This window comes from Coenobita brevimanus, chromosome 100 (assembly GCF_032717465.1).
Source record: "Coenobita brevimanus isolate Jiangsu-jjx chromosome 100, ASM3271746v2, whole genome shotgun sequence".
In the NCBI taxonomy this organism is placed as follows: domain Eukaryota; kingdom Metazoa; phylum Arthropoda; class Malacostraca; order Decapoda; family Coenobitidae; genus Coenobita; species Coenobita brevimanus.
Genome location: NC_137053.1, coordinates 7,627,501 through 7,641,857, shown reverse-complemented (window position 1 = coordinate 7,641,857; position 14,357 = coordinate 7,627,501). Strand labels below are relative to the sequence as shown.

At 40.4% G+C, this 14,357-nt stretch overlaps 1 protein-coding gene across 1 annotated transcript in view; it reads right to left on the bottom strand.

The window, feature by feature from the left end:
- Window positions 1-14,357, bottom strand: part of LOC145414551 (uncharacterized) — a 244,392-nt gene that overhangs the window by 85,542 nt on the left and 144,493 nt on the right. Inside the window, exon 11 of the mRNA XM_080284071.1 lies at window positions 12,932-13,124. Within this exon, the coding sequence (XP_080140197.1) occupies window positions 12,932-13,124 (193 nt within the window). The remainder of the gene's footprint in view (window positions 1-12,931; window positions 13,125-14,357) is intronic.

The following is a 14,357-nucleotide window of genomic DNA, read 5'->3' as shown; positions in this document are numbered from 1 at the left end:
GTATCCAACGCGGAAATTTCTCCAGCTGTGCATACATACTGCACATACATACCCCCTTAGGTTAGGGTACTAGATTAAGGACGTGAGTGTACCTTCAAACACTGGCGGCATTCTTGTCTATCCTTCGTCATTTTTCTCTATACCTTCATAACTCGCTCTGCAACACATTCCTTTACCACAAGGTCTTTTTTTCCCTCGCCTCCCACTCCTCCTCCAATCCTCATTCACACAACTTCCCCGCCATTCCCTCTACAATATACGACCATACCATCTAATTACACTTCCTTTTACACTTAGAAACTCATAACGCGCCCGATATTTCTTTTTTGTCCTCATTTCTACACAGCCCGAGCATATTAGTTAACAATTCGACTTCCACTGCCCTCAACCACCCATCCATCCATCTTCAGCTCCTTTATTGCCTCTTTTTATCATGGGCGTATGGTTCCAGTGCTAGGCTGCCCTTTTTGTACATTTGGACAACGGTGACCAGTTGTTCATCCCTGACTGGTATTAGCTATGCAATTATCCTCAACCATTTCTCATACTTAGGGCCATGTACTGGGGGGCTCCGGAGTTTCGTAGTGCCTTTTCCTCAGTGATGTATTATGCATTTCATATGTCTATAATCCTTTTGTTTGCTAGTAATGAAAATTGTGTTGATATAAAGCGACATGAATAATATACAAGCGAATGTTGTACTGCGATATGTAAAATGTATCGCTAAGAAGGATGTGTTGTGAAGCCTTCTATGCCACACAAAAAACAGCCATACCCCCACAAGCGCCAGACCCAGCTGAAGCGTCTTAGGACCGTACTATAAAAACTAAACGCCAGTATTGGCGAAAGTGAGCGTCTGACGTTCCTGTTTTTCGTACCATAAATAACTTTGCTGTTCACGCCAGGCGTGCGTCACCTGGTTATGGCGTAAAATAGTATTGGAATGTCACTAGAGGATAAATGCCACAAGAGACACCCCCCTTTCGTATAACAAATTTAAATATTCATAAATATGATAACCGGTTTTTCCATTTATAAAAACTGAATAATTCAGCAATCTAATTTTCCCTAGCAGGCTAAAAATATATGAGAAATACAAGACTGTTCATAAGATTTTACAAGACTAAACACTTCCGTAATGAATACGAGTAAACAAAAACTTTTATGGTGGTTATTATAGAATTATGGACAGAACAGAGGGAGCAGCAGGCATAAATGATATTAAAGAGATTGTGAATGAGCATCTTAAGGAAATAGAGCCAGATGACTATGTTGTAGTGGAAGGGGGAGGTAATGGACTTATAGAAGTTGGTGAAAAAGAAACTTCATCAGTGCTGAGGGAGATAATGGAAATTATTAAGAAAAAGATTGGGCACAACCCCCTATTAATGTGTGTCCCAAAAAGATGTGTGAGAAAAACATCAATATACGAACAGAAAAGAAGGTGGCTGAATAGGCAGTGTATGGAAAAATTGGAAGAATGGGGATGTGATGGCCTTCAGCTGTGGGAGAATGTACGATGGAACGAGGTCTGGTCACGAGATGGAGTACATTTCTCAAACCAAGGAAAAGTTTGGACAGGGTGGAACATTGTGGAGTGGGCACGGCATCATGAAAGTGGAGGGAGAGAGGGATAGGATAAGGCCCAAAGGAGAAAGATGATGTTTGCCTTCCTGAACACTAGAGGTTGGAACGAAGGAAAATGGAGAACCCTGGTACAAGAGGGTAAGGAATATGATGCCATAGGATTAGGAGAGACAGGATGGCCAACAACATAGAATGGCACGAGGGCGGATGGGTAGGATTAGGGACAGGAAGGCAAATAGGAGACAAAAAAGGTGGAGGTGTAGGAATAATTATGAAGGAGAAAGAGGGAAGACAAATATCAGAGGTACAAACAGTAAAGGATATGAAGTATGGACTGGGTTATAACAAAGGTGACATTTTAACTGTAAAGATTACTGACCTGAAAGAAGAATGGTGGGTGACGATAGTTTACATGGGAGTGGAAGAAAAAGAAAACTATGAAGAAAATAAAAAGTTGTATGAAGTACTGCTGGAGATAAAGAAAGAAGTGGGAAACAATAAGTGGATAATAATGGGGGACCTGAATGCCCATATTGGTTTAAATAATGAGAGGGTGAACAAGAACGGACAGATGGCATTGGACTTCACAGAAAAGATCCAGCTAAAGATAAAGAACTGGGAGCTGGAAGATCCAGTAACATGGAGTGACAGAGGTATAGAATCAGCAATTGATTTATATAATAATAAGTCATGAGGTTGAGACATACGGATGCAAGATATGGAAAAATGAGAATGTTGACATTTCTGACCATATAATGATTGGAATTACTTGTGGAAAGACAAATAGCCGAAAAGAAATAAAAAAGACAAAATGGAGAAAGAAATGGGATACAGCTAATGCAAATTGGCAGAAATACAGTCAGAATCTATATGACCAGATACGTGAGGAAGAGAAGAGAGGGAGGTCTATTAATGATTGGGAAAAAGACATTAAAAAGACCATAATTCAGGAGGCAAGAGGGACAATAGGAACAAAAAAATTGAAGATAGCAACGACAAGATTAAAAGGCTGGTGGGACAAGGAAGTAGAACTAGCAATTGAAGACAGGAAGAGAGAAAACAGGGTACAGAGAAAATGGGGAAAAATGATAAAAAAACATGGAGAACAATATAGACAGGACTGGGAAAGAGCATGGAAAAGATATAGAGAGGCAAAACAGACAGCAAAGATAATAATCAGTAGAAAAACAGGAATGTGGGAAGAAGAACAAGCTCAAAAACTAAATGATATGCCCCGAAGGGAAAGAGAAAGAGAAGGGTGGAAAAGGTTGAAGAGAAACCTTGGAGAAAGGGATGTAGAACAGTGTATTAAGTTAAAAGTAAAGGGTAAAGGAACAGAAAATGAGGAAGAAATTAGATCCATTGTAGAAGGATACTGGAAGAAAATAATGCTAAAAGACAATGAGGAAGAATCCACAGAGAATATTTGGATATATAGCGATAGCAAAGAAATGGGGAATGTAAGGATAGAAGGAAAAGATGTAGAAAAGGCTGTTAAAGCAATCAAGAATGGAAAGACAGGAGGAACAGATGGAATAATAGGTGAACTTATTAAATATGAAGGGGAAAAATTGACAAAGGCATTGACAAATCTGTTTAATAGTATCCTGGAGGAAGGGGAGGTACCGCAGGACTGGAAAAGAAGTAGGGTGACACTTATACATAAGGGTGGAGGAAAAGCTAAGGAGGAAATTGGAAACTATAGGACCATTAGTGTCATGAATGTATTAGCTAAGGTGTTTGGGATGATACTAAATGAAAAACTAATATCATGGGCAGAACAGTACAAAATATGGGGCGAGGAACCGAGTGGGTTCAGGAAGGGTAGGGGAGGCCTTGAAAATGTTTTTGTAATGAAAGAAATCATAGAGAGGAACAAGGAACAAGGAAAAAGAGTTATACCTAGTATTTTTAGACTTTGAAAAAGCTTACGATACAGTTGATAGACGTAAACTGTTGAAACTATTGAGACATATTGGGGTCGATGGCAAGATAGTGGAAATAGTAAAGAGATGGTATGAAGAAAATAAGGTGAAATTCACAATAAGAAATATAAGCACAGGATGGATTAACAATAACATCGGGGTGCATCAAGGCTGTGTTTTGTCCCCTACGTTGTTCAACATTCATTTGGAAGAACTTTTAGTAAGAATCAGGAAATCAGGCAATGGAGTGAGGATTGGAGATTGGAAATTAGGATGCCTAGCTTATGCAGATGATGTAGTACTCATGGCGGAAAACAGGAAAGACACGGAAGATCTTATGGAAATAGCTGACAGATTTGGGAGGGAATGGAACCTAAGATTCAGTGCAGGAAAATGCAAGGTGATGGAATTTAATAACAGGGAGATGAACCAGTGGGTGATGGGGAACAATGTAATGGAAATAGTAGATAAATACACGTACTTAGGTATAGAAGTGAGTAAGGAAGGAATAGGAGGGGAGAAACAAAGAAAGATTAATGAAGGGAAAGCTCGGAAGATGACAGGCATGATTATAAATGGAGGGTGTAGAGTGATTAACAAGTATAAGGTGGGTAAGAGTCTGTGGAAAGGAATAGCAGTGCCTTATTGTCGCTATGGATCGGAAATAACAAACTACCGAGATGGAGATATCATGAAGTTGGAAAAAGTACAAAACATAGTGGGTAGATGGGGCCTGGGGGGAGCACATTCAAAGAAAGAATTGTGAAAGGAAAATTGGGGTTCACAAAGAAAATAGAAAAACTCAGTGTGGAAAGATGGGCTAAGAGGGTGCTGGAGGAATGAGGGGCAAGATCATCGTGGGGGAGAGAAATTAACAGATGGAAGAGGAGAGAAAACCTGGCAGAGGTTTGGAGTCATATAGAAGGCAAACAAATTAAGAAAAAGATTGAAGAGAATGGACTGAACAGATGGAAAGCGGGGTTAACAGGAAAGGCGACTCTGATATGGTATAAAAGAAAGCAAAAACCAGAAGGGCTAAACTGGCATGTAGGAGACTCGGGAAGTAGACTGTTAGTTAAAGCTAGGACAAGTTCTCTGGAAGTGAATGGTAGAAATAGAGAGGAACAGGACAAGAACTGCAAATTCTGTGAGGGGATAAAAGAAACAATAGAGCACCTAATTGTTGAATGCGTCAACTACGAAGAGCAAAGGGAGAAGTTAATAGCATCAGTAGTAGCGGTGATAGGAATGGAGGAATGGCAGAGAAGACTTGAGGAAGAAGATGGGGGGATTTGTACAGTACTGGGACTATATGGGGATAAGGAAGAAACAGGGAGAATAATGAAGTTTGCTTAAATATTCCTAACACAATGTTGGAAGAAAAGGCAACAGCAAGAAGGACAGTAAATAAACATATAAAAAAGGTAACGGAAAAAAAAAAATGAAGTGTGATCAAGAAAAGAGAAGAGGATAAGGAGAAAGAAGAGAAGGAGGACCTACGAAGCGATACAAAGCGACAGAGGTCACAAGAAGAAGAAGAAGAAGAAGAAGAAGAAGGCGTGGCGCGTAATATTGAGTTAGGATATTAAATTATTCTTTCTAGCTTATTTCAGACTACCTGTGTATTTTCTGAATAGATTTTTGAAACGGCAACTGTTTGAAAGTTTGTGTGTTAGCCAGCTCAGTGCTGTAGTTAGCACATTTGAGGGCAAGCTAGTAAGCTTCTGCCTCTAGACCAACAACATCATTGTGTGACACTTCTTGCCTATGAAAAGTCATAAACAAATGACGTGTAAGAAGTGCATATACAATATTATAGGTATAACTTTAGAAGTAACCAACGTTACCAATTTTCATTATATTGAGTCCCTGAACTATTCTAACTAAGACTTACCTATTGAGCCTAGTTTGAGTTTGGGGAGTAAATTTTGTAGGGCTAGTCATATAGTGGCTTAGGTTAGGCTATTGCTCAGTAGCGGATGAATGTTGCGCCATATTGGCTGGTGCAGGCGTGTGCACTCGGTCTATGTCAGGCCCTAGGTTAGGTTAGGTTAGGTTAGGTTAAGTTAGTTTGGGTTAGTTTAATGCAAAATAGTGTGTTTTTAATTAATTTTGATCTTGATTTGGGGTATAAACCCTCTTTTGGAAATCATGCTCAAAATTCCAAAAGGGGGATTTCCCCCCCAAAATGAAGGTCAAAAGTAATTAAAACACAGTATTTTGCATTGGAAAACATAAAAATAATAATAAAAGAAAACGTTGGTTACTTCTAAAAATTTACCATGTGTAAAGGATGCAAGAGTTTATAGAGGTTGGGGGAGTGGACTTTCTGACCACTACTTGGTGGTGGCCAGAATCAAGGTCCAATTAGAATGGAGAAATAGAAGAAGGGAAAGACGAGAGGAAGGAGTAGTTGCAAGGAGAGTGGAAAGGTTACAAGAGGATGAGAAAAAGGCAGAGTATAAGAGAGAAGTGGAGGAACGATTGAGCAAATATGAATTGGAGCAGATGGGAGACGTGGAAGGTGTGTGTAGCATATTTACGGAAGAAATATGTGCAGCATGTGATGTGGTGTGTGGAAGGAAGAGAAGACGGAGGGGGGTGCAAGGAACAGCGTGGTGGACTGAGGAGGTGAAACAGACTGTGGCACAAAAGAAGAAAGCATACAATGAATGGATGAGGAATAGGGGCGTGGAAGAAGTTGAGAGGCGGAAGAGAGAGTTATATGTAGAAAGAAAGAGAGAGGTGAAAAGATTAGTAAGAGAGAGTAAGAAGAGAGTGGATGAGGAATTTGGAAGGAATTTGAGTGTAAAGTGGAGGGACTGTAAGAAAATGTTCTGGAAAGAGGTGAAAAGAGTAAGACAGGGTGGAAGTGAAGTTAGCAGGGGAGTGAAAGATAAAAATGGTAGATTACTAGTGGAGAAGGGAGAAAAAGTGAGCAGATGGAGAGAACACTTTAAGGAATTGTTGAACGTAGAGGATGGAAGTAATGCGAGTATAAGTGGCTGGGGAATGGCTGGGAGAAGGGGGGAGGTGAGAAGACAGGAAGAATTCAGTAGGATAGAAGTTGTGGAAGCAATGAAGAAAGTTAAATCTGGGAAAGCCCCAGGAATTGATGGAGTGTGTGGTGAAATGCTGAAGCATGGGGGAGAGATAGTAGTAGAATGGATGTGGAAGATGTGCAGATTAGCATGGGAGAAAGGTAGAGTCCCGGAGGATTGGAAGTCAGGTATAATTATTCCCTTGTACAAAGGAAAAAGGGAAAAAGAAGTGTGTGGTAATCATAGGGGCATTTGTCTTCTTAGTATAATAGGAAAAGTGTATGGTAGGATACTTATTGACAGAGTTAGAGAAAGAACAGAGAAATTAGTTGGAGAAGAACAGGGAGGCTTTAGGACGGGAAGAGGTTGTGTAGATTAGATATTCATTCTTAGATCTTTAGTGGAAAAGTTTCTAGAGAAGGGAAAGAAGTTGTATGCGGTTTTCATGGATTTGGAGAAAGCATATGACAGGGTGGATAGACAAGGATTGTGGAAAGTGTTAAGAATATATGGAGTAGATGGGAAGTTGTTGAATGCTGTGAAGAGTATGTACGATGGTGCGAAGGCTGCAGTGCGTGTGGATGGTGAACTAAGTGAATTTTTCTCATTGAAAGTTGGGTTGAAACAGGGATGTGTCATGTCTCCATGGTTGTTCAATCTGTACATGGATGGGGTAATAAAAGAGGTACAAGGTAGGGTAGTGGATGTTGGAGTGGCCCTGGTGAGAGAGGATAGTGTTTGGAAACTCCCTGTACTGTTGTTTGCAGATGATACTGTGTTGTTGAGTGAAGACGAAGGGGAGCTGCAAGGCTTGGTGGATGAGTTTGGGAGAGTGTGTAAGAAACGGAATCTGAAGGTGAATGTAGGGAAGAGTAAAGTGATGGTCTTTGAGAGAGGTGAAGTCAGTGAATGTACAGCGAGGTTGGATGGTGAGGAATTGGAAAATGTGAGTACGTTTAAGTACTTGGGTAGTGTGATGAGTAAGGATGGAGGTTTGGAGGGTGAAGTGCTTGAAAGGGTACAGCAGGGAAGAAAAGTTGCTGGTTCTTTGAAAGCAGTGATAAGAAACAGGGAAGTGAGCATGGAAGTGAAAAAGTTACTACATGACAGTATTGTGATACCAACTCTAACGTTTGGAAGTGAAGCTTGGACGTTGTTGGAAGGACACAAGTCAAGAGTGAGAGCAGTGGAAATGAGTTATTTAAGAGGAGCCTGTGGAGGCACATGGAGAGATAGGCTGACGAATGAGGATATAAAGGAATGTTGTGGTGTTTATGTGGATGTGATAGGGAGCGTTATGAGGAACACACTGAGGTGGTTTGGCCATGTGGAGAGGATGGAGGGTGAAAGACTGACGAAGAGAGTGTATGTGAGTGAGGTGGAGGGGGGAAGAGGGAGGGGGAGGCCGAGGATGAGATGGAGGGATGGGGTGGAGAGGTATATGAGAGAGGGGGGTGTGAGTTGGGAGCAGGGCAGTGAGATGGCGGGGGACAGGGCGACTTGGAGGCGATTTGTTTGTGACCACCCCAAACGGGATTGAGGCGTCTGGCAATAGATAGATAGATAGATATTACATGGCAGAAATTACACTTGTCAGAGTTTGGTCAGCGTTGGTAAATGGTTAGTTTGGTTTGGATTTTTCACCTGTTTCAGTGTTCTCGCCTACAGTTAAGTGTCAGAAATTGATAATAAAACACAAAATTTTCATCAGTACCGACAAGTATGTGCAATCACTTAAGTTCTTTCTTGAAAAAAATGTGATTCGTTTTTGCACCAAAATAAATTGATAAGCTGATGTAGTTAAGATAGTTGGGTAAGGTGTATTGGTTGGTTAGGATGCTGGCTGAAATATTGCCTGTTTCAATCAAGCACTCATATTTAAGCATAGGAGCGTTGGCTTTAAATCAAAACTTATTAGTAAATGCAGATTTTTTCATGCTAATTAAAAAAAAAAAAAAAGCATCTTTCTATCCCAAGAGCTGTTCTTACAAACGGCTACAGGCCTAAGGAGATGGCCTGCTCCGTGCATATCTAATATTAAAACTAGTTACAGTAATTGGATAGAAATGACAGTTATTGTAATGGAGGATAGATAGGTGTAGAAGTCATGGAATATTGGTTAGGGTGGAAGGGTTATACAAAAGCATGAAAGGTGCAGTTATGCAATGACTGACAAACAGGAAGTAATGAGATAAATATTTAGTGAAGGAGACCAACATCAAGCATATGACCAGAGTAGGAGAAAGCTAGGAAAACAGAACAGTAAACAGTATAAAAATATATAAAACAGAACTGGATGAAAGTACTATAGAAGTGGAATGATTTCTGGGAAACAAAAAGGAAAGCTTGTCTAGCAGACGGACAGAAATAATTAGCTACTGTAGGCCTATATACCATGTAACTTAGGAAATCATTGCATACTGCTTGAAAGGAAAGGTAATGATAAAGAATGTGAATCTCAGAGTAGTATAATTACTGAGCTAAACTGGAAATTTACTATTATTACCTCAAACAGGGAAGGTGACAATAATGTAGGGAAAAAACTATAGCTAGATATATAGAAACTGAAAGAACAACTGTTACAGTACACACATCTTATAACCTATATTTTCCAATATGGTCTGCTGGTCATGGCTGGATGACAGTTGTGGAAAGAAGCAACTAATGGAGTGTTAATGCATCCCTCATGTGTTGGTGCTGCAATGAATGTCACCATTCAATCAGCTTTGTAAAGACGTAAATTAGTCTCCATCCTAAAAATAATTCTCCAGTAACTCTCTATTTTCCTTTTGCAATATAAATTTAGGAACATGATGTACTGCTGCATGAGTGAAAGTGCACATAACCTGGATAAACTGCTGTATAATTCATGACTGGTGAGCTGGCCAGGAACAACATGGAAATCTATGAAGAATGCAATAATACATTCACTTTGCCCGTATGAAATCAAGTCTGGATAATCTCAATAATTATTTTCATGCAAATAACTGCAAAAGGAAGATAAATCATAATTCAGTCTAGGCTATACATTACACTATCTTGCTTGTAAATGCATCCTCTTTATGCCTTCTATCATCATTTGATACCATTTCTAACGTAAATATACTTATTTCGTACATAAAAAATAACAGTTTAGAATGGGTTAGCGAAGTGTCTGGTTTATTAAACAGAAGAAACATTAAAAATTTGCGCGCTTTTATTGCTCATGCAGCGCATTTTCGCCCAATCTAGCGACTTGTGGCATTCAAACGCCAGAACTGGGTTTCGCCAAGACCGACGGTCCAGGTTTTTTATAGTAAGGATGAGTGACGCTCAGGAAAGTCTGACGACTGAACGTCGCCGTTGGACCGCCTGAACCCCGGGTTTTTATAGTACGGCCCTTTGCCTACTAGACCACCATGGTCACACGTTAGACTTCTTCAGAGTCACGTTATACCACTTTGGAACTAGCATACCCTTATCCAGTCATTTTGCAGCTTCACCACTCCATCCTCTGTCTTCTAACAAAGCCTTCATGGCACCAGTCACTTATTTTCCTTGAGTCACTAATTTCAACTTTCCTACACATTTATCTTTCCTTTCTGTCACTGCACCGAGATGCACAAAATCTCTCACCATTTCACGTTTCTGGCCAAGAGCAAAGGTCACTCTGAATCCCGTTCTCCTTCAATGTGCATTCCTTTAATCATATCTGCAATTGCTTTCAGATCTCGTAGCTCACAGACATCTATAAAACTCTGAACCAGTCTGCGGAAATCTTGCTCACTATCAGCAAGTAGCATAGCGTCATCTCCATGGCCTACCTCAGATTCAAGATATTTGGTTCTTCACCATTTATCACCAGCTTCACAACTATTCCATTGCTTTGGAGAATGACCTCTCTCATAACCCTTCCATCTATGCTGGGGAGTTCTCCTGTGTTGCGGGGACGGCTTAGGCAGCGTTATTGGCGTTTATCCTGCATCATTTTCTTTTCTCCTCATGCCTTTCCATGTGTCATAATTTTTATATATTTTTTTTCCCCACTGAATGCATGGCTCATTAGTAATTCGTGGCGCAGCCAAAATATCTATACCGCCTGCGCCAACAGACCAAGCCGTCCCTGCAACACACAAGATACCTCCAAGTGAGGGAGTGTCAAGGGGTGGCAGTATGCAGAGTATACCTTTTATATACCGGACAACGGCAAGGACACCTCACACCCTTGTCTTACTCCAGCACCGTTAAACACATAATAACACTAACCAGTATCAGTGACCAATAAGTAACTGGAATCGTCAACTAAGTGAGAAGATTTAGATTAATGCCTATCGACTGCACGTGGGCCAGTATTCTCGTCGGCTACGAAGGCTCTCATGTAACTCCTTAAAGATTTATTTTCCAGACTGCTCATTCATAGTCGCTCTTTTCTTATTCATTTGTAAATATCGCCATACATTATGGGAATAACACACTAATATATAAATGGAACTAATACAGAAATAAACCGTTAAGAAAGAGATGTCAGTAAGCATCCTAAACGCACGAGAATAGCGCCTAAGGAGTAGTAAGGAAGGCAATACATTTTTACGGTGTCCCCCAAAGGCAAGGCGCACAGCAGTCAAATTTACAGCACATCTACGTCAGTAATGATACAACTGGATGAGCGATTTGAAACAGATATTGTCCACCTGTCCGCGATTCGAACAATGGCCCTTAAAAATACGAGTCTGCTCAGTTTATGCATCCATCACGCATCATCGGCTCCCCTAACGTATGTTGTTTTCTGAATATTATGTATCCATCATTTGTGAATTACTCGTATTGCAGTACTTTGCATTATATTATTCAGTTATTCAAAATTTTATCTTTAGCACTTTGCATTCACGGTAGATATCCAGCTCAGTCTAGTCCAAGGGAGGTGGTTGTCAAGTGGGTGTAGATCTAATTTTCTTTCTAACAGGAAACAAGTTCGATCCCACTGTGTCAAGTAGCAGCCTCATTATTTGAATTTCGTTAAAATGGACTTTACTGACCTTGCACAAAACCCACCCACAAAAAAAAAAAAAAAAAAAAAAAAAAACAGTTCCATCACACTAGTCCATGGATGAGACAGTTCAAACATGTATCCAGTATGAACGGTGGATAACAGCACTGATGTGGCGTCATACCAAGGTGCAGGGAGCGTCGAATTAATGGGACTCAGGCAACGGGGCATCAACTCCAATTCCTGCCTTGGAATTGTCAAATAAATAAACAGATAAAGTATAAGTAAATAAATCAAACTCACAAATCCACAGCATCACATTCAAACACACACAACCGCGCACACACACATGCAGACACTAACAAGAGTCACTCACATCATATTTTTTTTCTTCCTATGCACAGATATTTTTTAGAACTTACCTTTCTTACGCAGACTAGGAAAGCGGATCGGATAGGACACGTAATACACGAGAAGATCGAAAAAAAAAAAAAAAAATGACTTTCCCTCGTCCACTTCTTCCCACTTTTTGGTTACCAACTTTCCCTACATTGGCTGTTTTTCTTTTTTCTTGCAACCTACTGTACTGATAAAATTATTAAAACCTGTAAAGACTTAATGAAATGAAAAGGTTATATATAGGCTTCAGTAACCCCCTCATTCTTATAAACTCTCCCTATTTTGAATACAGTTATTTGGTGGTAGCTTGATAATATATATATATATATATATATATATATATATATATATATATATATATATATATTATCGTTGTGGAAATAAGGTTAAACCGGTGTCATACAAACCTTAATGCGTTGTAGGGCTGTCTCCATTCTGGACTAACGTAATACTTCTGGCCTGGGTGGCGGGCTACGAGTGATCCTTAAGACTGCCAATAAATTCGAATCTCCAGAGCTCGGTTCCACCCTATGATCAGTATCTCGTCCCTTTAGTCAGCAGTTCAACATTCTTTTACTTGACCACCACGTCCCCCATTACTAATGTTTGCCTAACACTGCACTTCTAACCATTCACTCAAAACTCCACACTTGCACCTGTGCGTGAAGCGGTGAGTAGAAAGTGATGTTCCTCAAGCTTAAGGATTTTTTTTTAAGAAGTTGACCAGAGGAACAAAAAAAATCACAGAAAAAAAAAAAAAAACATACACCAGACTACAGGTGTTCTCCAATCATAGGAAATCTGTAAGAGTTGGACTCGGACTTCTGTAGGCTGAAGGTTGGTGGGAACTAATATGGGGAAGCAAATTCCAAGGAGAAGCTGCCCACTAAGATCCATAAAACACTGTTCCAATATGTATACAAGAGCTGACCACCCACATCAGGGGTATGTAAGCAGACCGCAGAAATACAAAACTCACTTTTCCAACTCCAACACAGCACCATCCCACTTACGTTTGTGATGGTGGTGGTGTCTCATCCTGTGCTGCTCTTGTGGAGATGGTTGTGATGGCTGGCGATGGTGGTTGTGATGGTGGTGGTGGTAGTATTGGTAGCTCCACTTCTCGTCTCTGCCATCATCAACATCACGAGGCGGATCCTCCCACTGGGGTGGCAATACTTCGTTTATGTCTCTCTCCGATGCATTCTGAAAGGAAAATCATCTTCATCATCACCCTGGGAAAACTTCTTCCCTTAACCTACTCCTCCCACCCACTGTAGAGGGGAAACAAAAAAGTACTCTCCACTCCTAAAGGCGACTTTTTGTCTGCTCGGTTTGGTACACGTCTCATGTCCGGAGGATTCTCTGCCGTGAGTTCGATTCTCCTGACCGGCAGTGTGTTTCTGGGGTAAATACTCACAAGCTAACGCCGGTTCACGATAATCAGATTTCCAGATCTACAAGTATCCTACTTCATCGTCTGTGTCTAGTTTTTCTCCTACCCTTCGCCTTACCATTGCTTCTTACCAGTGACTTTTGGTTCATCATCTGTGCCTTGCATCTGTCCTAACATCCCCATAACCACTGTCTACTACTTCTGCTAGCTTCAGATCCACCGTGTGTGCCTTGTATCTGCTATACCATTCCCTTAACCACTGTCAACTACCACTGGCTTCTGCTTCACAGTCTATGTCTTGTATCTGTCCAAACCTCCTTCTTACCCTCCCCACAACTTTACTCTTCGTTGCAGGCAAGTATCGGGTACCTGACGAAACGACTAAAGTACAGGGATTATTATAAAAAGATCAGTCAGCTAATACTTCTATTGAGAGAGTCTTTTTTTCTCTGTTTAGTAAGTAAAGATAAGGTCTCATGCACCTACTATGCCTACATCCAGGGCAGTTGCAGTGAGAGATTTATTGGTAGTGAAAGTAACTGCGACTTAAGTGATTGTCCTATAAATGAGAGAGAGAGAGAGAGAGAGAGAGAGAGAGAGAGAGAGAGAGAGAGAGACAGACAGACAGACAGACAGACAGAGCGAGAGATGGGAGCTGCATTATAAACTGACAAGAAAGCAGGTAAATTTTACGTGTTGGAATATTAAATCAATTATCTAATAAAGCAAGACAAATTTTCTACCAAAATAATCAAATTGTTTATGTCTTTCAGGGTCGTATTTTAAGTAGCCTTCGGGAATCATAACATTCTTTCATTTGCGATTTATTTTGCATATTGGGTTCCTCTAAATTCACTTGCACTTTACTTATGTCTTCTAATAACGACAGTGTTTTCATCAGTAACATACACGAAGATATTGAGGTCCAGTTTCCGGAATAAAACGCTGAGAAAATAGTATTACGGAATCTCCACAGAGATTTAGAGTACCACTTTTTTTGTGATTACGTCCTTGTCGTACTCTCGTCAGCCAGGGAAGCTGCG